Source organism: Protopterus annectens, chromosome 7.part1 (assembly GCF_019279795.1).
Source record: "Protopterus annectens isolate FY-2018-M chromosome 7.part1, PAN1.0, whole genome shotgun sequence".
Classification (NCBI taxonomy): Eukaryota; Metazoa; Chordata; order Ceratodontiformes; family Protopteridae; genus Protopterus; species Protopterus annectens.
Genome location: NC_056740.1, coordinates 389,736,588 through 389,762,724, shown reverse-complemented (window position 1 = coordinate 389,762,724; position 26,137 = coordinate 389,736,588). Strand labels below are relative to the sequence as shown.

The following is a 26,137-nucleotide window of genomic DNA, read 5'->3' as shown; positions in this document are numbered from 1 at the left end:
ACAGAAAATGATGTTGATTTCTGATTGTGTGGAAAATAGAGTTACAGGATTTATTGCATTCAGCTGACCAAGTTGGAAAGCATACTTTGCAATTTGGTTTTGATTCCTTGGAGGCCACTTGCAGGGCCGCCGTAACTGGATCTGTGATAAGAAGGCATGCTTGCCTGATCATGTTAAAGCTAAATTGGTGGATGCTCCTTTACAGCAGGAACAGTCTCTTTGGAAATAAGGCAGAAGAAGTTTTAAAAAAGATGGAAGACAAAGCTAAATCTATGCAAACTCTAAAAGATTTCTTGCAAGTGCAGCCACCCAGGTTCAGTAGGCACTGGCCTACTAAGAATTGGTCCTTTCCAGTACCCAACAGAGCTGCTCAGGTCAAATCCAGACACTCCAAAGGCTCCAGGTTTCAGTCACAAGGATCTTACAGGACAAAACAATGGGGTGCCTCCACCTCCAAATCAGGAAGTAGCAAAGCACCACCCTACGGTAAACAGTCTCAATGACTTTCCTCTGCCATTTCAAAGCACTTATCTTTTGGCAGCCCCTTTGGGGGGAAAATTAGCACTTCATGCTCAAAATTAGCATCTAATTACCCAGGACAAGTGGGTCTTAAATGTAGTATCCCAGGGGTACAAATTTCATTTCCACATGTTGCCAATTCCAAACGGATGGCCAGACCTGCCCCCAAATCAGTGGGCAGAAGCCCAGAAACAAGTCATGTCCCTCATGGATATGGGGGCTATTCAACCAGTACCAGAAAAGGAAAAGGACAAGGTTTTTATTCAAGACTTTTCTTGGTACCCAGAAAAGACAAATCATGGCGTCCAATTCTGGACTTATCCATTCTAAATACTTTCCTGGACATTCCAAAATTCAAGATGCTGACTCTACAACAGCTACTGCCTATGCTAGGCAAGAATGTCTGGTTGGTAACTCTAGATTTAAGAGAGGCTTACCTGCATATCCTAATCAGGGAATCTTGCAGAAGATACCTCCGCTTCAAAGCAGGCTATTTGCATTACCAGTTCTCTGCACTGCCATTTGGCTTATCTACTGCACCCAGGGTCTTCACAAAGTGCCTGGCACCAGTAATTGCATTTTGCAGACAAAGAAACATTCAAATTTATCCTTATCTGGACGGTTGTCTAATTCAGGCAGAGGATGAGGACACTCTTCTACAACATCTGGCGTTTGTAAAAAAGGCTTCTAAAATGCCTAGGGTACACCATAAATGAAAAATCACAACTGGTGCCCTCTCACATAATTACATTCCTGGGTGCAAGCTTGAATACAAGTGCCCAGATGGCTTACCTCACGCCAGGCAAACAAATTTAATTGATAACATACTTCAAACAAGTGGCCACAAAAACCCAGCTATCTGGAAGACAAATTTTGCAGGCTTTGGGGTTCATGGCATCCTGCATTTTACTAATTCCATATGCAAGACTGCATATGAGGAAATTTCAATGGTACCTAAAAAGCTTATGGGAGTCAACATTGTCACAGCCTGAAAAGTGATTCCTCTCATTCCTTGCCTGCTACAGGAGTTCCTTTGGTGGGCAGTGGCCTGTCACCAGAACAAGGGACTGTCATTTATTCTACCCCCTGCCACCCAAACCGTGACTACAGATGCATCAGGCTGTGATTAGGGGGGCCCATCTGGCAGGAAGATGCATTCAGGGCGAATGGAGCCCAAATCAAATGCACCTGCAAATCAACCAGAAAGAAATGCTAGCTGTACAGAATGCTCTGACAGCCTTCAAGGACTTCCTTCATCCAGGACAACTACTTATAAAGACTGACAACACCACAGTTATGTGGTACATAAACAAGCAGGGGGTACCCACTCCTACGCCCTTTGCAGACTAGCCATGGCCTTGTGGAACACAGCCTTGACTTACCAAATACATCTACAAGCTCAATTCCTGCCAGGAAAGCAAAATACTCTGGCAGACGACCTAAGCAGAAATCTTATGGACCCACAGGAATGGAAACTAGATCCACAAATCTTCAGCATGTTGACATGAAAATGGGGGAGCCCAGACATAGATCTATTCGCCTCTCCCCAAAACTACCAGTTGGACAGATTCTGCACAAGAACTCATCACAAGAAAGCTTGGAGAGTGGATGCTCTATCCTTCAGCTGGAAAAACCTATCAGTCTATGCCTTTCCCCCTCTGCCTCTGCTCTCCAAGGTTTTACTAAAAGTCAGACAGGAAACCAAAAATTATTCTGATTGCTCCGGACTGGCCTTGCCAACACTGGTACCCGCTTCTAAGGAATATGTCACACCTTCCTCCGTGGTACTTGCCTCAGACACCTCATCTATTGTTTCAGCAGAACTATCAAATTCTGCACACTCCGCTCCAAACTCTGAATCTTGCAGTATGGTTAATCAACTAATTTCACCAATCACATCTCTCAAAAAATAAACCTGTGATGGATGTCATTTTGGAGGGTAGAAGGCCTAGTACTAGAAAATCTTATGCTGATAAATGGAAGAGATTCTGTGCCTGGAACCAAGCACAAGGAATAAACACAGCAATGCCCAATATTCCTCAGATTTTGCAATATTTAACTGAGATATTTCACAATGGCCTATCTTTTTCTTCTATAAAAATCCATGCCTCTGCCATCTCGGCTCATTACAACACAGAGCCTCCTCTTTTTTTCTCATCCCCTCCTGTGAGCATATAAACTGTTTTAACTGTTGTAGGCTGCACACTCAAGTGCGATAGCTGTTTTACTCTGCTTTAAAGTGATTATTTTGTTGTATTTGCCTTAACTTAAAAAAGCAAAAAATAACCTGTTCTACACTTGCTTCCCACCTTTCTGAAGCTGTAGAGTCCAGTTTTCAGAGTTTGCTGAATCCAGGGCTGTATTGTAGTTTCTGTGTTGCCCTAATACCTTACTTGGATAGAAGGAAGTTTCTCTGTTCACCAGTGAGAGTGGAGAGCTTTGAGCAGCCTGTTTGTCCCTGGAGGAGTTGTTTTCAGCTCAGAATTTGTAGTTTATTAGCCATTTTGTGCTAATTTCTATCCCTTTCATGTTTCTGCTGTAAAAACCCACATTTGCTCACTGCGCAGTGCAGGTTATCTAAGGTTAACTATCCCCGGCTCCACAAAGTCTGCTCTTCAGTTTTTCCCTTGTAACTAGTCGGTCTTTCAGCCTAAGCACTCAGACCCACACCTTTTAGCCCAGCGCTTGTTCTAAATAACCCCCAGCACTCAACCCCCGCATCTGCCAGGAGGGAATAGTCTGTATACTTCCCTACTTGACAACTACTTCCTCACTTAACAAAAGCAAACGGTCTCTGCTACTTTTTCAGGCATGTCCAAGAGGCAGCTCCCGGTGTACTCTCCAGCCTACCTGATGAACCTGGGCATCTTGAGGCAATGTTACAACTGCCTCATGTACACAGGCAACCCTCTCCTCCTACCACCAAACACCAACACTTGTGAGAGATGCACTTATTCAGCCAATCTAGAGGCAAAGCTCTCTCCAACCAAGACTGGAACAGTCAAGAGGAGAAGGTAATAACTCGCAGCACCCCACTCACTTCACATAGACCAACTAAACCAACACCTCCAAAACCCACACATGGGAACACCAAGACATATACGGAGGCTCTGAATAAAAATCTAAATCTGCCTAGGCAACAGAGACCTCCAAAGCAGACACACAAGCAACCTCCTTCCACCAACACGCCCCAAACAACACATAGCCTACAAACTCGGTGTGCCAGACAGCCACAGCCCATAAAGCAAAACAACATACCCAACGCACTAGTGATAGGTGACTCTATAGTCAGGCACACCAAAGTCCCACTCACCAGGCCAGACAGAGAAAGTTACTGTCAGCTGCTTGTCAGGTGCCAGAATCTTCCACATAATGCATGCACTCATGTCAGTACAGGGCAAGTACAAATATGACTCTGTCATTGTCCATGTTGGTGTAAATGACCTGAGACATACCTCCCTGGACTACATGAAAAGAGACATGGAAGAGCTCTCCAGTCTTGTAGCCCAGGCAGGTATGACCCCAGCCCTGAGTAGCATCCTGCCTTCAGCAAGAATTATACCACAGTAGGAGGATGAGATGATCAACTTCAACAATTGGCTAAGCTTCTGGTGTCATTCAAAGGGGATCCAGTATCTGTCTGCCTGGGATGATATGTCTGACAGGCCACGATGCTTCACCAGAGATGGCCTGCACCTGTCACCCCTGGGATTCAGGATATTGGCCAAGGCTCTTGCCGTCCCCTTAGTGACTTTTTAGGCAAGGCTGAAAAGACAAACCCACCACCGTAAGAACTACAGGTTGAGGGCAATGCTGCTCAATGCTAGGAGTCTAAACCTCAAAATGCCCTCACTGGAGGCACTCCTCAAAATAGAGAACATCGATATCTGTGCAGTGACTGAGACCTGGTTTAAGGCTCCCGAGAGCACCCCAGCACTACCAGGCTATAATTCATACCACACATTTCAGCAACAAAACCCGGACCGAAACACGAAGGGCGGAGGTGTGTCCATATTCATCAAGGACATCGACACCTCCAGGCTAGTTGCAAAACACGATGCCTCTGAGATCATCCAAGTGCAACTAACCCTGGGCAAAAATGCATTCCAAATTGTAGCTTGTTATAGATCCCCCACCATAACCCAGGACCCACACTAATCGTTCCTGAGGACATTGGAAAAAATGAGGGTCCAACCAAATACCATAATAATGGGCGATTTCAACTACCTTAACATAAACTGGGAAAACTACTCTTGTACTAATCCCCTTGCTCAAAGATTCCTGGAATGTATAAACTCTAATGCCCTGGATCAACTTGTCAACACCCCCACCAGGTGCAACAATATTCTGGACCTGGTCATTACCAACGTGGGTGACCGGTGCTCAACGCCCGAGATCAACTCCTTGCTTGTTAGATCAGACCATAAACTAATCACCCTAGATATTCACATCCTGACCCCACCCCCACACAAGGAAACCATCGTAAAAAAGTTCTCCAAAGCAAACTTCACACTACTTAAAACTGAGGTGGCTAACTTTGCGACGCCCCCTGCAGATGGATAACACAGTCACGACTGCTGAATCCTACACAAATGCACTCTACAAGCACCTGCATGAGTGCATGGATCATGCTATCCCCAGCAAAACCAAGATGCTATCCTCCAAAAAAAGGAAGCCGATCTGGTGGTCCCCTGCCATTAACAAACTCTACAACAGAAGGAAGAAATTGTTGCAAAAGAGAGTAAAAACCCTGGAATAGAGGAAGTCACTGACGTGCCTCAAGTAAGAAACTAAGATCTCTCATAAAATCCTCCAAAGCTAATTTTGAAAGACAAATTGCCACGGATTCCAAAGACAACCACAAGGCATTCTTTAGCTATGTCAAGAATCTCCATGGCAACACTCAGATCTGCACCGAGCTACAACAGAATGGCGCAAAATATACAGAGCCAGCTGATATTGCCAACATCTTGGCAGATAGGTTCAGTGCAAACTTTACTCCCCCCTCACCCCCCAAAGGGCCTAATACTATACCAAATTATTATAGAGCCCTATCAATCACAAACATGCAGGTAAAAATGGCACTCTCTAAAGCCAAAAACACAGCATCCATGGGACCAGACAACATCCCAGGCTGCGGCTTACACGAACTCCAAAATGAGCTGGCCCCCCACCTAAACTCCACGTTTAATCACAGCCTCACCATACGCTATGTGCCTACTGAATGGCGCACAGCAACTGTTATCCCACTCCACAAAGGAAGAGCCACCACAGACCCCGAGAACTATCAATCTGTTAGCTTGACAAGCCTGGTCTGCAAGGCCACGGAGTGTATCATCATGGAACTCATAAACAGACATTGGTAACCTCCAAACTTTGGATGCTACCCAATTCAGATTTGTGAAGGGTAGATCATGTCTCCTAAACCTGGTAGAATTTTTTGAAACTGTTTCCAAGGCCATAGACGAGGGCAAGGTGGTCCACACAGCCTGCCTGGACCTCGGGCCCTCAACACTATCCCCCATTCAGGAATCATAGATAAACTCATCAACCTTAACATAAATCCTTACGTCATGAGATGGGTGGCCAACTGGCTCACAGACAGAACCCACACAGTGAGAGTTGCAGACTCCAGATCCGACTCCAAACCAGTGATAGGTGGAGTGCCCCAGGGTTCAGTCTTGGGACCTCTCCTGTTTGGTATATACTTCTCCGAAGTGCAAGCGAACACTGAGGGTCTATGGCTAACCAAGTTCACATTTGACTGCAAACTGGGTGCCATTATCGATTCCCCTGCCGACATGGACATCCTGCAAAAGGGCCTCACCGAGACAGACACCTGGTGCCAAAATCATGGCCTCAAGCTAAATGCCAAAAAGTGCATTGTTATCCCCTTTGGTAAAAACACGGTACCCATGAACTACCAAATAGGGGGACGTTCACTTAACACAGAAAATGTGATGAGACCTTGGGACCCAAGTGGATAGTAACCTCTCCTTTGATAACCACATTGCCACAGTGGATAGAAAATCTTTCTACGTGGCCCACCTAATCACAAAAGGGTTCACATCTAGAAAAAAGGAAGTCATTATCCCCCTCTACTCATCACTTATCAGACCCGTCATTGAATACAATGCCCCATTTGGGATGTACCTCACAAGACACCTACAACAACTGGAGAGGTCCAAAAAGTACCTCACTAAGAGGATTACTGGCCACAAACAGTTGCCCTATGCCGACCAGCTCAAGAACCTCCAACTCTACTCGGTCGCATACCGCTTACACCAAGGAGACCTTTGTCTGACATACAAAGCTAGATCAAACCCGGAACTGATGGATATGCTCCACTTAAAGAAATCCCAGTCTCCCTGAGCTACACGCTCTAGGGACCCAAACCTCACCACAACAATGAATAAGGACATGCTGGAGGGATAGATTCTTGTCCCAGAGACTTCCCATGCTCTGGAACAAAATTCCCATCTACATCAAGCAGAGCTCAACATTAGCACTCTTCAAGAAAAACCTTGATAAGTGGATGAGTGATAGGAAATTCACCCCTGGGATCATGTCTGGGGCTGTGCTCGATAGAGGGGCAGGAATTTAACACTACATGGGTGGCGAAAGCCAGTACACTGTTGGCTAGGCTAACTTTGGCCCTTGGGCCAATAGCCTAGTACCTACCTATGAACAAGGGGAAACCAGATGTTATCCACTATGTCGAAAAGCAATGATAGAGTGGCAATGGGTGATATCTTCTGGCCGCTTTCTCATTGCAGCACACACATTGGGGGAAAGTCACCTTGCTTGCAAACAAACTAAGCAGGTCCATTCTAATGCCTCATGAGTAGTTACTCAATGTCAGAGTGGCGGAAAGAGTCTTACATTGATGGAGAAAGCCATGCTGCAACCTTTTCTCTTCTCCCCTCAACAAGTGCAGTAGGTTCTTCACCCTTGTACCCACTATGGGAGAGTCACTGAGAGATGCTCTGATTCACAATTTGCCCTTGGTCTCCTTTAATCTCATTTCCCCACTACTTCTAATCACCAAATTCATATTGGTTGAAGGGCAGAATTTATTCTCATTGCAACTTTTTGGCCTCATCAAATTTGTTTTCCCTTCCTGTGGCCTCATCTGTATCCACCCTGTATACTGGACCCTCAGTCCAGACCAACTGTCTCATCTGACAGAGATGTCTCATCTGGACATAGCAGGCCTCAATTGAGTGCATGGTTTCTCTAGTTCTACTGATGTTTAGACAGCCCAGGCTTTCCTCCCTAGTCCGGCATATTCTGTTATCCTGTCAAAAGGCTTCTACTAGAAAAATTTACGAAACAAAGGGAAGAGATTTTTAGTTGGGGCCATGAAGAGATTTGGACCCCTTTTCTCTCCCTATTCCAGCTGTTCTTAAATTTTTAGCTTCAGTTTTACATGAGAGGACTAGTTTTTCTACTATTAAAGTGCAGTTGGCTGCCATTCCAAACTTCCATTCAGGTAAAAATCATTTTTCTTTAGCTTCTAGGATGTGCAAGGGCTTTTTAAAAGGGACATTCTTACTTAAGCCTCCAATCAACAATCATACTCCTCCTTGGGATTTAACTGTCCTACTTCAAGGTCCAACTCCAATGCCCCTTTGAAACTTTAGCCAAGACAGACCTAAAGTTTTTATCCTTGAAAACTATTTTTGTAGTTGCTATTACATCAGCTACATGAATATCTGAACTCCAGGCTCTTTCCTCCAAACCTCCCTACCAGGTTTTCATAAGGATAGAATTTTCTTACATACCAGCCAGTCTTTCTTGCCTAAGGTGGTTTCGGAGTCCAATATTAATCAAGTCATTCACCTTCCAGTTTTCTTTACAAATTTACGTAATAAAGAAGAGTACATGCTCCACCTTTCAGATCTGCACAGACAATTTTGATTATTTCTCCATCGGACCAACTATTTCAGGAAAACTGACTAATGGTATCTTTTTCACACAGCATATTGGGCCTGACAGTTTCTAAAGTAACCTTAGCCAGATGGTTTAGTGATTGTATACCGTTTATACAACCCAAAGAGGGTTGTCTTTACCTAAGCCTATGTCCCCTAAAGCACATTCCATGAGGTCTATGGCTGCCTCTTTAGCTTTTTGGTCAAGAACTTCAGTAGATGACATTTGTGCTACTGACACTTGGGTACAGTGCTCATACCTTTATTGCTCACCACAGTTGGATTTGATTTCTAGAAACAGAGCTGCCTTTGGCTCCGCAGTACTCCTAAAATATCCTTCCATGAGCTCCACCTAAGGTTCATCTAGCTGAGGACATTGTCCCATCAGTTGAGAAATTAATGAAAATGACGACATTAGATACAAAAGCTATGTACTGACCGTATCTGTGTTGTCTATTATCCTTCATCCTCAACGTCCTGCCCTCCTTAACCCACTTCCCTTTAGTCCTGGAGAGACCTAATGGATAATACTTCAGGAACTATTGTTCCTTCTTTGAGCTCCAGTTCCCTCTCTATTACCTTTACCTTTTTAGTGTCTTTATAGTATCAATCATGTTTTTTTGGGGGGTGGGGGGGGGGGCAGCAAACTATCTGTGGTATGTTGGGTTAGTTGGGTATTATGGGTAGAGTGAGGAGCTCGAGAGTTGGATCTAAGAATCTGGCTAAAGCGACTGAGTCATATCTGAACCCATCAGATGAGGAAGAATGAAAATGGACAATACAGATGGCATTGTTATAGTGAGTACATTTCAGTAGTATGCTTGGCTGAATGCAAAGCTGCTGAATACTGTTTTCAACTGATAGGGCAGCATTGAACTTGAAAACCATTCCCTGAGGTGGCATGGCCTCAGTTATATTAAGTACAGACGTTCCTGTTTGGCAGTTAGTGTGGAGTACTAAGGCTGTGAGATGTTGATCAGCTGCTTCCTGTAGTCCATGATTTGCCTGCTGTGTGCTTGTTAAGTCACCACCATATTGTGATCCAGGGTTGTCCCTGAAAATGACACTTGTGTCCAGTGGGCTTAGCCAGTTGAATACATAAAGTAAAAAAAAGAAAATCTAATTGCAAGAGGAATGTTGGTGGTGGGGCTTCTTCCTGCAAGCAGAAATACATATTCAGCTATTTTATCTACTTTTAAACTGTTATTTTTTTCCGGTCATTTTGCATTTAGCCATACCTCTCAACCTCTTTATACAAGAGTTCTGAACAGAGCTCAGAATCAGGGGCATATTTTAAATTTTGCTTAGAAAGTTACTATAGTAACAGATTTTGCATTAGCATGCATTTTCCAAAGCATATGATGCCTGAAACTCAAATGTTTGTCATTATGTAGTGATTTGCCAGAAACACTTACTTTTTTTTTAGGAAAAGACCAACAATACGACAACAATCTAGGCATATTCTTTATAGCTCTGGACAATGGAGAGGAATGCATTTAGTTGAGCAACCTAGGTGCAAAATTATCGATAGTAAGTTTGTAATTATTGTTGCTGCAATCCATAAGGGTAGCAGTTAAGTGGTTTGTGTTACCAGATTACCAGCATGTTAATATGGAGTGATGAGCCTGTTTATCTTATTATCTAGTAGCATTCTGATGATTCTGAAGTTACTGTGATATAGAAAAATTGATGTTAAATTGTCCATCTCGCCTTCGTTCTTGCTGTTTGGGTTCGGAGCCGATCCTCGGCTCGGACTCTGCCATCTTCTATAGCTCGAGAGCTGTTTACTGGCTCGAGGCTACCCATTATCCCAGAATGCCCAGCGTCAGCTACCCAGATCTCGTTTGCCGCTTCAGCTGCGAGGTTGCTTTGTTATTGGCTCAGGCTTAGTATAGTTTTTTCTTTTATTATAATTGTTCTTAAAAATGTATCAAGTTTTTGTCTAGATATAGTACTTTATTCCTTATCGCTTTCTTGTGTGTTGTAGCTTTGTTGGCCGTCGCTCCATAATTCGCAGGCCTTCTGTTTCCCCTGAACTCGTTTAGAGAGCCCCCCCCCCCCCGGACAGCTGTTTAAATTCGAGGCTCTCCTTTCTGTTCCTTACTGTAAAAAAAAAAAAAAAAAAAAAAAGACTTTGTTTCTTAGTTTAGTAGTATAACATTTTCTTATTGTTATTGTGGCTCTTTAGTTTGTTAGGAAAATGTCTAAAGATACCAAGGTATCTGGCTTCAAAAAGTGTGACTCATGCTGTCAGAAAATGTCTCTGACAGATGGGCACACTAGTTGTGTATATTGGTTGGGTGCTGTTCACCTGCAGGACTCCTGTTCTATAAGTCACGCTTTTAGTCCAAGGGTCCTGCAGGAGCTCAAAAACAAATTAATCCTTTGGGGATTATTGAAGCCTCAGGATTCTCTGGCTAAAAGTACTCAGCCAGCAAAATCCCCTAAGTCTGTCAAGCCGTCGGCTCCACCTTTGGAGCAGACTCCTGTACTTGACCAACCAAGTATTTCAGTACCAGCTGGCACCGACAAGGCAACTCTTCCGTCGGCTCCATCTGCTATTTTGGAGCTCTCACGGAGCCATAAGAGACTGAGGTCTCCGTCCTTGGAGCCCATCCACTTGGCACCTCAGTCACCCTTGTTACAGAGTGAACGTAGCCATCATTCTTCCCACGCCTCTCAATCCTCTAGATTATCAGATCATGATGTGGAGAGAGTAGTAAGTAGGATGCTTAAGTCACAGGCACTGGCAAAATTACTGTCCAGCCCACCTCAGCAAGTATTGGAGCTTCGACGTAGGGGAGCTCAGCTCCAACATTGGCCTCGGAGCCGTCACCCTCGACGCGGAAAAGGACTTCTGTCTCTCCGGAGCCTTCTCTGCCTAGATGGGGCACCTTTGAGGTCATGCGGAGTGTGCTGTCCCCCGAAACAGCTCTACTGCCAGCTCCATTGGCTCCGCCCCCCGTGGTGTCTGTTCCAACCTCTACTCCTCCTCCAGACCCCAAGCGTAGGGAACCTATGCCTCAGGACACACCATTGGGTGATCCCTCTTCTTCCGAAGCCTCCCCTGATCACTCAGAAGAGCCTGCCCAGAAGAAGAAGTGCAGGAGGAAGCACATAGACTCCCCTGAGTCTGTCACCTCAGATACAGACATGGATGAATTGGAAGGGTCCCCAAGGTCCCCCTCTGAAGATGTTTCCTTTTTGGACATCCTTGAAATGTTTAGACAGAGGGGGGACTGGACTTCCTTAGCCCCTACCGAGGACAAGTCTGTATACCTGGGGGCATGCGGTTCCCGACCTTCCACCTCCTGGGTATCTCCTCCTTTCGATCCACTCATGTCTGTAGTGGCTCGAAAGGCTTGGTCAGCTCCAGATTCTGTGGAATCTACTCCGAGGAGACCAAAAAAATTTATTACAGCTCCCCAGGGCAAACAATTCCTCTCCAAAGGTGTGCCCGTTGATGCCATGGTGGTAGCAGCAGCCACTAAGAAAGAGTTAGCAGAAACCTCTTCATCTGTTCATCCTCCAAACAAAGAGTCTCGGACGATGGACAGATATGGAAAGTGAATGTTTGCTTCAGCGACCTTTTCAATGTGGTCCCTGAACTATCTATGCCATTTTACACGTCTTCAAAGGGATCTCCTGAAAGAGCTTGGAGATACCCTTCAAGATCCTACAGCTGAGGGAGTACCAGCCAAATTAGCTTCTCAGCTTGCGACTCTTAATTCCATAGTCAACTCCTCCATGAGGCTGATTTCCTGTGCAGCCGATGGAGTGAGCAGAGCCGCAGGGACAGGTGTGGCTCTCAGGAGACATGCTTGGATGCGGCTGTGTCCATTTCCAGAACCCTTTCGAGCGTCCTTCACCAATACTCCCTTTGATGGCTCCTTTCTCTTTGGGCCTCGGGTGAAAGACACGTTGACCAGGTGTGAGCAGGAAGGCAAGACTCTCTCTGTTGTGGGAGTCCATTTTTCCACCCCTTCCAGACCTTATTCCAAGGGTCAGAAGAGCGGAAAGATGTGGTTCCGAAAATCCCAGGGACCCTTGCCTGACGCACGTGGTGATTTTTTCCCCCAGGGGCAGAGGGGGAAACAACAATAACAGACACCGCCCTCGTGGCAGAGGGGGACCACAAAACTAGGGTGACAGAGAAGCCTTTTCTGCCAAGCCCTTCCAGCATCCCATGAAATTCTTGAATTTCTAGCACAACTTTTTCAGTCTGGTGCGGCTTCTGCTACCATTAGAGTACAACTAGCTGCCATTTCTAATTTTCATATCGGTATGTTTAATTCTAGCATAATGTCTCATAAGCTCTGCAAGGCCTTTATGAGAGGAACATCTCTTCTTAGACCCCCAGTTAGAGATCTTCCTCCTCCTTGGGATCTCAATTTAGTTTTAGCTTCCTTAATTTTGCCTCCCTTTGAACCGGCAGCATCATATTCCTTAAAATTTCTTTCTTGGAAGACACTTTTTCTGGTTGCTATCACTTCAGCTAGACGTGTCTCAGAACTTCAAGCACTATGTGTTCGTCCTCCTTACCTGGTGTTTCACAAGGACAGAGTTTCTCTGAGGACCAATCCATCCTTTATTCCTAAAGTCTGCTCAGAGAACAATTTAAATCAATCCGTAGATCTCCCAGTTTTCTTTCCCAGTCACAGCAACAAGGCAGAGTACAAGCTCCACCAACTGGATGTGCACAGAGAATTGTGTTTTTACCTCCATAGAACTAAGGAACTAAGAAAGTCAGACCAGTTATTTCTTTCTTATGCTTTCAACAAGCAAGGTCTTCCAGTTTCTAAGGTGACCTTATCCAGATGGTTATCTGATACTATTGCCTTTATTTATCAGTTACGAAATAAAGAGCTACCAGCTAAACCAAAAGGTCATTCTACTAGAGCATTATTCCACCTCTGTAGCCTTTCAGTCTGGGTTGCCCATAGACTCAATCTGTGCATCTGCCACTTGGGCAAACCCTTATACATTTATCTCTCATTACAAGGTGGATATGGTCTCCCGGAGCAGAGCTTCCTTTGGATGTCCTTCATGGATGCATCTGCAGTCATAACAACTGGGTTGTCCTGTCGTCAGGCAGCCCTTCAGTCGGCCGGATTCCAAAGTCCGGGTCCGGCTTCGGCTGATGTCGCACTTCACCCGACGTCATCTCTGTTGGTCTTCGGGTATAAAGGCATCAGCCGACGCCATTTTCCTCAGTCTTTCTTGCCGCATGGCGCCCGAAGCAGAAGCTGTTCGCAAGTGCCGGTCGGTCGGATCCAGAGATTACTTCTACCGAATACTACTTCGAAGACTTCTAAAGCTAAGTACCCCGTTGGGGACTCTTTCTTGCCTCAGCCGATGTCAGAAAAAGTTAATAATTGTTTAACCTGTGGGAAACAAATACCTCATAAGGATTACCACTCTTACTGTCTGCCTTGTTTAGGCCCAGCCCACGACGTAGCAGCCTGTTCGGCCTGTGCTTCTTTCAACCGACGAACGCTTAGGCGTCGGTCGGAGTTTGCTGAACAGTTTTTCGGTTCTGTTTTTGCGTATATTATGCCGTCGGATACTCCGACTACCCAAACTGCTAAAAAACGCAAAGATAAAGACCGACACTCGCGGTCCGCGGTTTCGGCCGAAACCATGGTTAAGCAAACCGCGAGTGTCTCGGTTTCGGCCGAAACCGAGAAAACTGATCAAAATACAGCAGAATCTATCACTACCACTGAGGCCCCTGCTACTTCTCTTGAATCGGCCTCAGGAATTTTATCCACTACGGTGGTTGCCTCTGACTTATCAGACACCATTCCCTTGGATGTGTCTACCCCAGCACGTGGTGCTGCTAGGCCTCCAGCAGCCATGTCCATTAAGGCCTTTGCCAGGGCCAAAGCAGCCAAAACTACTAGAACAGTGCCTGCTAAACCACCTACAACCCGGCCCTCTTCTAGTGCACAAATGCTTACTCTGGCACAAGATTTAATTTCATTAATTAGGGGATCTCAATCTCACCCAGACAGGGCCTCTCAGCCCCCAGAGAAGAGACCTAGGGCAGAGCCCCCCGAGCCTGTGTCCTCTGATGATTCTGCTGATGAATCAGACATAACAGACCAGCCAGAGGTTCCTTTCTCCAATTTTGAAGACTCAGATGCTGAAGAATCCATTCCAGCTGCCTCTCCACCAGAAGAATTTTCCTTTGGGGAAACCTTACATGCCATGCGAGAGCAGTTCCAATGGCAGCAGCAGGATTTCTCAGACTCCAGAAAAAGACTGAGAACCTTTCTGCACCTTCCACAACACAGGCCCTTAGCTATACCTCCTGTGCTCTCTGTAGTGGATGATGCCTTCAATGATGTCTGCTCTGCACCAGATTCTTTACCTCCAGCCCCTGCCAAACCAGACAGATTTTACAGGGTACCAGACACTCATCACCACCTTTACAAGGCCCCACTTGCAGACCCCGAAACTATATCCCAGGGTCCCAAGGCAGTAGCCGCGACCACAGCTAAAAACCCTATTCCTTCTGAAAGGGAAGCCAGGTCTCTAGACAGATGGGGCAAAAAGGTTTACACTTCAGCTACTCTCTCAGCTAGAGCTTTAAACTGTCAGTTCCACATGATACAATACCAAGAGTTTATGCTTGATCAGTTAACAAAAAAGCTATCCTCTGATGAATCAATTGATAAGAAATATGTATTAGAAATGGTAAATAACATACAACAGGTTAGTAACCATTCCTTAAAATGTGGCTATGATGCACTGGAGGCTTCATTTAGATCAGCCATGACTGGCACAGTGATAAGAAGGCATGCATGGCTAAAGGAACACGCTTTACCGGATCATGTTAAAGCTAAGTTATTAGATGCTCCTATGGATAAGACCAGCTTGTTTGGTACACCTGCCCAGCAGGTAATGAAGAAAATGGAAGAAAAGGCAAAATCTGTTCAAACGGTTAAAGATTTCTTGCAGGTCCAACCCCCAAGGTTTAGCAGGAACTGGCCTGCCAAAAATTGGTCCTTTCCTGACTCCACAAGATCCCAAAGGGGCAGGAATAGACATTCCAGAGGCAGAAACCAATCCAGAGGAGGTGCCTACAGAGGACGACAGTGGCAAGGTAACAACAGAGGCACAGACGCAACCACTGCCACTACAACAACACAGCCACAGTGACTTAACTCTAAATCCGCCTACCAGGGAACAAATAGCAGCTCCATTAGGCGACAAATTAACCTTATTTTCAAAGAACTGGCACTATATCACAAAAGACAAGTGGATTTTACAAACCATAGATCAAGGTTACCGGTTCCACTTCAACACTTTACCAGTCAAAAGAGGAATGCCAAATCTACCTCCAAATCAAAAAACAGAGGCTCTACAACAGATAATGCAGTTAGCAAACATGAGAGCTGTGGAAAGAGTGCCAACAACAGAACAAGGAAAGGGATTCTACTCAAGACTATTCCTAGTTCCAAGAAAGGAAAAAAGTTGGAGACCTATTCTCGACCTGTCCTCCTTAAATACATACATCATTGTCCCAAAATTCAAAATGCTGACCCTACAGCAACTTCTTCCCATGCTGGGCAAGGAGTGTTGGCTGGTAACTCTAGATCTCAAGGAGGCATACCTGCACGTCCCCATTCGACCAATCTGCAGAAGATACCTCAGATTTCTTGCAGGATCAGAGCATTATCAATTCTCAGCATTGCCTTTTGGCTTATCTACTGCGCCCAGAGTATTCACAAAATGCCTGGCATCAGTAATCGCCCACTGCAGACTACAGGGAATTCAAATTTACCCATACCTGGACGACTGCCTGCTTCAAGGGGACAACAAAAGCAAGCTGACAACAGATTTACAAAGGGTCATTTACTTGCTACAAGCACTGGGATACACAGTCAATTTACAAAAATCAAGGCTGATCCCATCCCAGACAAGGACATTCTTGGGCGCGGAATTGGACACAGTAAAACAAATGGCTTTCCTAACTGCAGAAAAACAAAGAGAACTCCCTCTTTACTTCTTGGCACTAACAAAACAGAACAAGTTAACAGCAAGAAAAGTACTGCAGGCCTTGGGCTTCATGGCATCATGCATAATCTTGGTTCCACTTGCCAGACTACATATGAGAAAAATACAGTGGTACCTAAAGAATTTATGGTCCCAACACAGGCACAGCCTAGAAACACAAATTCCACTAATTCCATGCTTAAAACAGGAGTTCCTATGGTGGGCTCAAGCATGCCAGTCAAACCCAGGGCTACCCTTTCGCAGATGTCAAGCAAGCCAGACCATCACAACAGGCGCTTCAGACCTAGGATGGGGCCCACATGCTGGACAAATGCGTGCAAGGATTGTGGACGCAGGATCAACTTCACCTGCACATCAACCTAAAAGAAATGCTGGCAGTAAAACTGGCAATCCAAAACTTCAGACCATTTCTCAAAGAAGGCCAGTTGATGATAAGGACAGACAACACCACAGTCATGTGGTACATCAACAAACAGGGAGGCACTCATTCATACCCGCTATGCAGAATGACTTTGGAGCTGTGGAACCTGGCACTCAGCTACAACATCCAGTTACAGGCAATATTTGTACCGGAAAAGAAAATACTCTAGCAGACATATTAAGCAGAACCACATCGGATGCCCACGAATGGATGCTACACCCGGACATCTTCAAGACCATCTCAAAGAAATGGGGAATGCCTCAGATAGATTTATTTGCTTCCCCTTTCAATCACCAGCTCAAAAAGTTCTGCACAAGGACATTCCACCCACTAGCATGGAAAGTGGATTCGCTCTCCTTCAGCTGGAAAGGCCTAACAGCATATGCATTCCCACCTCTTCCCTTGATACACAAGGTATTACTAAAAATCAAGGAAGAACATCCAAGGATAATCCTAATAGCTCCAAACTGGCCAAGACAACACTGGTACCCACTGCTGAGGAGCATGTCTCAGAACAATATGTGGCCAATACCCCTGATGCCTTTGATGTTAACTCAGAACAACTACAGCATCATGCATCCAAACCTAAAACGTTGCAACTGACTGCATGGAACATCACATAGCAGCAGCTAATCCAGAACTTTCCCAAAGAGTTAAAGACATTATTCTTGAAGCCCGCAGACCTTCAACAAGAAGGAACTATGCAGGAAAATGGAAAAGGTTTGTCATTTGGAGTACTGAAAGAGGAAAAGATGTGTCAAACATAGATATGCCTAACATTCTGGAGTATCTGGCAGAACTTCTACATTCAGGCCTGTCCTACTCCTCCATCAAGATACATGCATCAGCTATATCAGCAGAATACAGCTTTGATCCACCTGTTTTTCACACCCATTACTCAGACAGTTCCTCAGAGGAATCAAGAATGTAAAACCTCCAAGGAAACCACCATTACCAGCTTGGGACTTGAACTTTGTGCTAGAAAAGTTGACACTATCACCCTTTGAGCCAGCAGCAACAGCAGACCTACAGCATCTATCGTGGAAAACCGCCTTCCTACTGGCAATAACCTCAGCCAGGAGGGTTTCTGAACTCCAGGCCCTAATGGCAGTACAACCCTTCCTAATCTTCCATCCAGATAGTGTCCATGAGGACTAATCCTACATTTATGCCTAAGGTGGTATCCAGAGTGTCTTTAAACCAGGCAATCCACCTACCTACCTTCTTTCCCAACCCACAAAACAGAGGGGAAAGAATACTGCATACCTTGGATGTACATAGGCAGCTACGCTACTACCTGGACAGAACAAAAAGTAGCAGAAAATCTGATCAGCTCTTTGTAGCTTATGCAACAGGAAGGGAAGGAAAAGCTATTTCCAAACAGACAATCTCCAAATGGATAGGAAATTGCATACGATTCTGTTACTCCTTCCATGGAAAACCAATTCCACAGAACATAAGACCTCATTCTACAAGGGCAACAGCCACTACCACAGCCTTTTTACGAGGAGTGGCAACCAAAGACATTATTGAGGCGGCTACTTGGACCTCCGTGCATACATTTGCCAAGCATTATAATTTGCCTCTATATTCCAGATCCCGAGCAGGGTTTGCCACTGCTGTACTGCAAGGGATCCTAAACACACCATAATCTAGTTTCTTCCTCCTCCCTAGTTGGCTATGGTATTCTACCCAGTTGTTATGACTGCAGATGCATCCATGAAGGACATAGTACAGTTTTGTACCTACCATAAATGTAGATGTCCGAACTGGATAGCATCTGCAGTCAGGATTACCCTCCCTCCTCCCCTCTGTGGTACTCCTAGGGTGTTTACCCTCCTAATAGCTAGCTGGCGGCGGGAGTCTTTTATGGTGTATTTGTTGTATATATGTACATACATGCTTATTTTTTGTGTTTACCACTATCTTTTTGGAAACATTGGCATTTATCCAAATTTTTAGCCTACAAGAGGGCTACTGGCATCTGGGGCAAGAAACACTGAGGAAAATGGCGTCGGCTGATGCCTTTATACCCGAAGACCAACAGAGATGACGTCGGGTGAAGTGCGACATCAGCCGAAGCCGGACCCGGACTTTGGAATCCAGCCGACTGAAGGGCTGCCTGACGACAGGACAACCCAGTTGTTATGACTGCAGATGCTATCCAGTTCGGACATCTACATTTATGGTAGGTACAAAACTGTACTTTCTACTGTTCTGAAGAGTCTGTTCCAATGAGCCACCTGGGATTTTAGGTGCTAGGGATGCTGTCCCAAACAGCAGGAACGAAGGCGAGATGGACAACTTAACATAAAGAAGTTATGTACCTACCATAACGTTCCATGTTAGTTGTCTTCATCTCGCCTTCCTTCTTGCGTCCCTCCTTCCTTCCCCCTTCCTAGAGGATTGAGAGGAGTTCCTTTTGTTTTCACTGGCTGTGTATTTTTTATTACTTCACATGCCAGGTAATTTATGACTCTTTACTTGTTTAGGTGTATTGGACAACCAGTTTTTAGGTAACTGGTTATTCTACTTATGTCTAGTGCGTGCTATCACAAACGAGATTTGGGTAGCTGACGATGGGCATTCTGGGATAAGGGGTAGCCTCGAGCCAGTAAACAGCTCTCGAGCTATAAAAATGGCCGAGTCGGAGCCAAGGATCGGCTCTGAACCCAAACAGCAAGAAGGAAGGTGAGATGAAGACAACTAACATGGAACGTTATGGTAGGTACATAACTTCTTTTTCATTCATTTTCAGGAGAAAAATTAGATGTGTAATAATGTTATTAGTTTGCTTTAAAGCTGATATTGCACTTTCATCAAACTGTCTGCTTTGTAACATTTTCCTGATAACCTTTAACTCTTTAATGTTTCACAGGAATGTGTCCTGAATTATCGATTGGATCCACTGGGGACTGTTGAAGGCTTTACAGCTGATGTTGGAGCGAGTGGAATATTTTGTCCCAATCATATTAACCTACCAGTTGAAGTATTGTTTTACAGTGTTTCTGATGACAATGCACCTTCACCCTATATGGTAAGATATCTTTATCTTTGTATGTATTAACAGGAGTGTCTATATTTATAATTGGACATTACTGACATGAAGTATCTAGTGACTTCACTGTTTTTCACATTTTAATTCAATGCCTTTGTACAGGACCTTTTGAACAGGGGTGCTGGAAGATGCTGAAAGTTGGGCTTAGGGATTTTAATGACCAACTTTTTTTTGTATTTATTATGATAAAAGAAACATGTGCATGATATGAGTTGTATATGTTGCTAGTTGGAGTTTCATTAAGTGTAATTCCACGGAGGTTTCATAAGTAGTTTCTAGACATGCAGTCCAAGATATCATTAAGAAGCCTAGGCCAAATTCTGAACTGCCCCCAGTCACTGTCTGAGTGGCTTTTTTAAGGTCACACAGTAGGAAAACCTTGTATTAGTAGTAGTAGCTCATTAATAGCTTTAATACTCTGCACTAGCTGACAGGCTAAATTAATATAATCCCCTGGAGTGAGAATAGAAGCTACTGACCTCAGATATTTCATCTCCAAAGGTGGTGAGTATGTAAAATATTGAGCCACTAAGATCTTAGATGACTACAGAAAAGGGGGGTTGATGGGCAGCATTATAATAGGCTGTCTGTGTGGTACTTTGACACTAGAGGACTCAAGGTCCATGGTGGTGAACAACAATTGTAATTATCTAGTTTGTCTGTTTCTGGCCATAGCCCTGATAGCCTGCCATACAGTTTATTCTGTGAATTTGATAATAGCCAAGCTGTATAACTTGTACAGTACGTTGTCAGGATTATAGTTATAAGTACATGGAGTCTATGATTGCAGTCTTTGCTTTGCCTGGCATACTCTATCATGCTGGTGTCAAACTCTAGTTTCTGATTTTGTGTGTGAGAATTTTTTTTTATTTTTTACACTCTCACATCCTTTTGCTATCTACATCTTTCAGTCCTACTAGTAATTCTTGTGTAGAAATCAATAATGAAACATAATGCAAACTTACATGTAAGCATCTGTGGTTATAACAGCCAAGTCAAGCTTTAGGTAGTCCAGAAATGTAGCAAGAGAAACAATGCCATTATTAGAGTTCCACTTGAAAGTATTGCTACAATGCCAATGGTCCAGATGAATCATTCATAAAAGTAGTGCTGTATCCCCAGCAAAAACGTGGCAGCACTTGGAAGGGCATACATTTCCAAATTTAGAGTCAGCTGTTAGTAATTAATATTGCAAAGATTCTGAAATAGGGTGACAAAAAGTGTTACCGTGATAATTACTTAACACCAGAGAAACTTCTTAAGCGTACTTGTTCTTACCATGAAATTGTGTTACTTGCTGCATGGTATAGTGGCTTGTGACGATCTTTGGTCAAGGTTAAGTGTATGTCTTGTGGCTTACAGAATTTGGGTTTTAGTAAATCCTCTGGCATCTGTTAGACATTTCAACACAGGGATCCATGGATTGCTGGATGCTTGCATCATTATAGGTAGCCATGTGTGCACATGGTTGTGGCTATTTCTACATATATGAGAGGATGTCAAAGGCATGGAGTGTGGATATTTGATAGCTTAAATAGTGCACGTTTGGTGATTCTCTCCTTGGATTGCTTGATAGTTGCAGAGCATCTACTGTGGGCTTTTGATTTTTGGTAGAAATGATATGAGGTATATAGTTCTGTCCTTGTATGCTCACAAATGTACACAACTGTGGACAACTGGACGAATAATCATTTCAGCTATGACATGTTTTTTAGTGTGTAGAAGAAAACTTGGAGCACCTAGCAAAAAGTATGCACAGAGGGAAAAATATATCCTACCCAGCTGAAAAATGAACAGGAGAACCAAGCAATGTGAAGCAATAATGCTAACTGCTATGCCGCAGTTAAAAGCTTTGTACATTACTGTTTATATTGCTTGATTTAACTGTTCTCTTTTGCATAAGCGCATAATAAGTAATTGTTTTTTTCAACTATTTCATTGTATATTCAGTAACTTAACCCTTAACTGCTTTGAATTCAGCTGTCTGTCTGAAGATTAGCTTTTGACTATTTTTGTTCATTTTGTTTAAAAAAAAACTATTTTTCCAAATGGTTTAACATTTATTTATGAACATTTCAGAGAAAGATACTGCCATAATTATCTTTAGGTTATGTTTGTATTGTGGTCCTACCCTCAAAGACAAAGTTGCAGCTTCATCTTTAGTCATAATGAAAAAAAAACAAATGTTTAATATCATGTTTGGGCTTCAGCTTACAGTGAGAAAAGATTACTTTTACACAGGAACACACACTCCTTAGTCATGAAGTTTTATTGTGTTAAATTTATATTTTCATGGATTATTTATTTTACTGTGAAAATTACTGAAAGCTACACGTTTATGTTTAGCTGGCTGTTTGGTGAAAGTTGTACTTTGTCAGTTTATAATCGCCAGTCACCCCGAATTCCACCCTAATTTCAAATGGAATGTCTCAACTGCTTCAGGTTATTCTTATGAAGTTTTCAGAACAATGCCACTTGTAGTGATTCCACCTTAATTTGTTTTGCACAGTTCTATAGTTTTATAGGGAAAATAGTAGGATCTCAAGTATGGACAGTGCCTCTAAAAACATGTAACATGCATAGTCTGCCATAACATATATGTAAACATGACAGAAATTTTACTTTTTCCTAGAAAATATTCTTTTTGGCCTTAATTTCAGTAGAACACATCAGTAATGTGATTCAAATATATTGTTTTATGAAATGATTGGGAAAACCAGAGTATCCAAATGGCTATATTAAACTACAGAAGAAGCACACCTAAGACTGTAAATTTATCCTCAAGAGCTTCCAGTGTAGCATAGCTCTTGAGTTTGACCACACAGCTTTATCCACTGAAAGCAAGGCATTGACATGGCATGGTAAAGCTAACAAGTTAACCATAATTTATTTTCTATTGAAATACAGAAAATATTTACTTCTCATGAATTGATAAATCAATAAAGAAGTATTTTAGGCCATTACTTTAATGTTCAGCATAGCACCCCTCAACAAAAACAGACTATAATGCAAAATATTAGAAAGTGTCAATTAAAGGCATTGCAGTCAAAGCCCACTAGGGCCTGTTTTGAGATATTATATATCTGCCTTTTACATTTCATGTTGAAACTTGCAGGCAATAATAACTGGGTGTTCAATGGTAAAACACCCAGGACTGAAATTCGGTCTCCAGAGCATTCACTGCAGTAGAACTCTGAATTTGCTTTCCCATGTTTAGCCACTCAGAATAATGGTATTGTAGCTACAACATATTAACTACATTTTATATAACATGATGAACTATGTATTACTTTTAGTTGCTCAACAATATAGATCACTGTTGCAGTAGCCTAAGCTGTGTATACCCTAATAACCAGTAGGCTTTTTAGAGCTTAAGAGCTCCTTGAGGGGAATTTCATGAAAAAACAGTTTGAGCACAACAAGCTTCAGAGATTTTCTGCTGCCAAAGAGTAGAACTTCTACAGGCCCTCTGGAACTGTGGGTCAGCTAGAGATCCTTCAAGGGTGTGTGGATAAATATCTATTTAGGGAAGACCTTCCACTAAAAATATTTTTCTTTGGAAAACTTGTGATGTTCATCATAGTGATCACTGCTGCAGTAACCTTAGCTTTATGGGTTTTATCTTGCTAATGATATAACAGCCAGCCAACTTCCAAAGTTTCAGGGCAACTTCCATGCACCTAGCCAACTCAAGCTGAGCCGACTAAAAAACAAGAGTGGGGACCAAGCCTTTCAGAGCATTCCTGCCATTGAAGAGAGTGCTGCTGTATGGACATTCTAGGATCAATGTTCAGCTTGTGCTGTTCCTTTGCTGGGTGTATAAATTCTGGGTACTTGCATATTATCGCAACCAGGTTTTCATGATCATAACGGTTACTTCCCAATGTTTAAATGTAAGTGTTAATGGTGTGACGGTGTCAGACAACATAACTTCTGTCACATTGAAGGTTGTCTTAGGCAGGGTTTTCAGTAAAAAAGTACAAAGTTTATGTCGCTGTTCAGGTATGCACTTTAACGCCAGCATGTCATGTAGCTGCAGTAAAGTGCATACACGCTTCAACTGTCAGGGATGCTGTCTTACTCATTGTAATTACTCACCTGTCTCCCCCACATAAGGTGCGCACACACACACACACACACACACACACACACACACACACACACACACACACACACACACACGATGCTTTTACTCTACTTTTGTATTTTTAACAAATATCAAACATATGCTGAGGTGCAAACATGCCACAAACTACCAGAAGAAGCGCTTCCACACGCAGTAACATGTTTTCCACAGTGTTCTTAGTACCTGGAATCAGGAACCCATAGTCAGCTATCAACATCATCCACCCTCAGTTTTGACAACCACTACTGTACCGCAACTTTCACATTGCAATACTTACAAGTCTTACTGTAGCAAAAAGATTGTGCCTGCATCTGTGTTTCCCTTCCCTCCTCACGGTAGAAATATTCTATTCAACAGTTTGCTTTCCTGACAATTCAAGCATGCGTCCTTTATGCATGTTAAACAGGAAGAGGATTTTTTAACGATTTTCTGTCTGTGAAGGTAGTGGAGAGATTTTGGGACAGCAAAAATGACTTTTAGCAACACTTTGCACTGTTTCATGCCGTCGCCTGTATTGAAGGAATTGAGATTCGCAACCGCGAAAATCTGGTTGCGATAATACGTAAGTACCAAATTCTGTTTGGTGAAAAACCTTCTACATTAAAAAGAATGTTCTTGTACTTTCCTGTTAAGGAACATTATTATTAAGCTAGGAGTTTGTGTTTTAAAGGACTGTCTTCAGACTTAACTGCATTTTTAAACAGGAGTGCAATTTTCCAGTCAGGTTAAAAATTGTTTAAAGTAATTGAAAACAATTTTTGTGTTTATTTTACTTTTTTGAGACTGGCAAAGTTTTTTAAAGTGCTTTTTACTGTGTGTTTATTAGAAAAAAATAAGTTTAAAGATTTAAATTTTTACCTTATTTTCCCCAAGAAAGAGGCACCATTTTCAGCTTGACCATGGAATAAACTACAGTCCCATGGCTGGTTAGTCCTTCCAGCCACAAAAAGAAAAAGTTAAGCAAATAGCCTTTACCACCATAACAGGCTAGCAGTTTGTCTTAGCCACGTGTGGATGACTTCTGTGACCATAGCTTGTTCTTCCGACCATAGCTTGTTCTTCAGACCACTCTGTTATGCCAGATCCCTTTGGTGTAGTACCTACAGCCACACTGGACCAGGAATTAGCCACATTCTTTGAGGCTGATGTTCATCGTGCATACAGCTGCAGTCATTACAGATGGGTTATCCTGCCGTCAGGCGGGTCCTCGGTCGGCCGAATTCCAAAGTCTAGGTCCGGCGTCTGTTGTCGTCGCTTCTTCCCTGACGTCAGTGCATCAGGGGTATAAAAGAGGCAGCCGACGCCATTTTCTTCAGTCTTTCTTGCCGCGCGGTGCCCGAAGCAGAAGCAGTTCGCAAGTGCTGGTCGGCCAGCTCCTGAGATTTACGAAAGTATTTCAGCCAAAGTCTTCTTTAAAGCTAAGTACCCCGTTTGGGAAACTTTTCTTGCCTCAGACCGATGTCAGACAAAGTTAATAATTGCATTTCTTGTGGGAAGCAAATACCGCATAAGGATTTTCACTCTTTCTGTATACCTTGCTTAGGGCCAGACCACGACGTCTCGGCCTGTCGTTTTTGTGCTATGTTCAACAAGCGCACTATTAAGCGCAGGGCGGAGTTCGCCCTTCATTATTTTGGCAAAAAATTTTATTATATCATGTTGTCGGATACACCAACGCCAATTTTAAGCAAAAGATGCAAAGACAAGGACCAACGTCCGAGGTCTGCACAGAGTACTGAGACCACGCTTAGGCCGACTACCGGTTCTCCGGTTCTCAGCGAGGTGCCTACGCAGCCCCTAACTACCGATGAAACTATTTTACCGGTGACTTCAGTACCCGAGGTCGCAGGCTCCTCGGTCTCCATTCCCACTGCAGATACCGACGCCACTCTTGGCGGGGAAACTGAAAATTTAGTGAGGCCTGCCATTTCTGAAGGCATCTTCAGGCCTACCACCTTCTCTATTAAATCCTTCACTAAATCTAAAGCTGCCATGAAAACTAAAAAACAGGGTCCTCAGACCTCCTCTCAAGGCCCCATGCCTAAAAAACAGATGCTCAA

The 26,137-nt window shown here is 43.6% G+C and overlaps 1 protein-coding gene across 1 annotated transcript in view; it reads left to right on the top strand.

The window, feature by feature from the left end:
- Positions 1–26,137, top strand: part of FAM214A (family with sequence similarity 214 member A) — a 1,637,733-nt gene that overhangs the window by 1,119,079 nt on the left and 492,517 nt on the right. Inside the window, exon 9 of the mRNA XM_044078844.1 lies at positions 19,772–19,930. Within this exon, the coding sequence (XP_043934779.1) occupies positions 19,772–19,930 (159 nt within the window). The remainder of the gene's footprint in view (positions 1–19,771; positions 19,931–26,137) is intronic.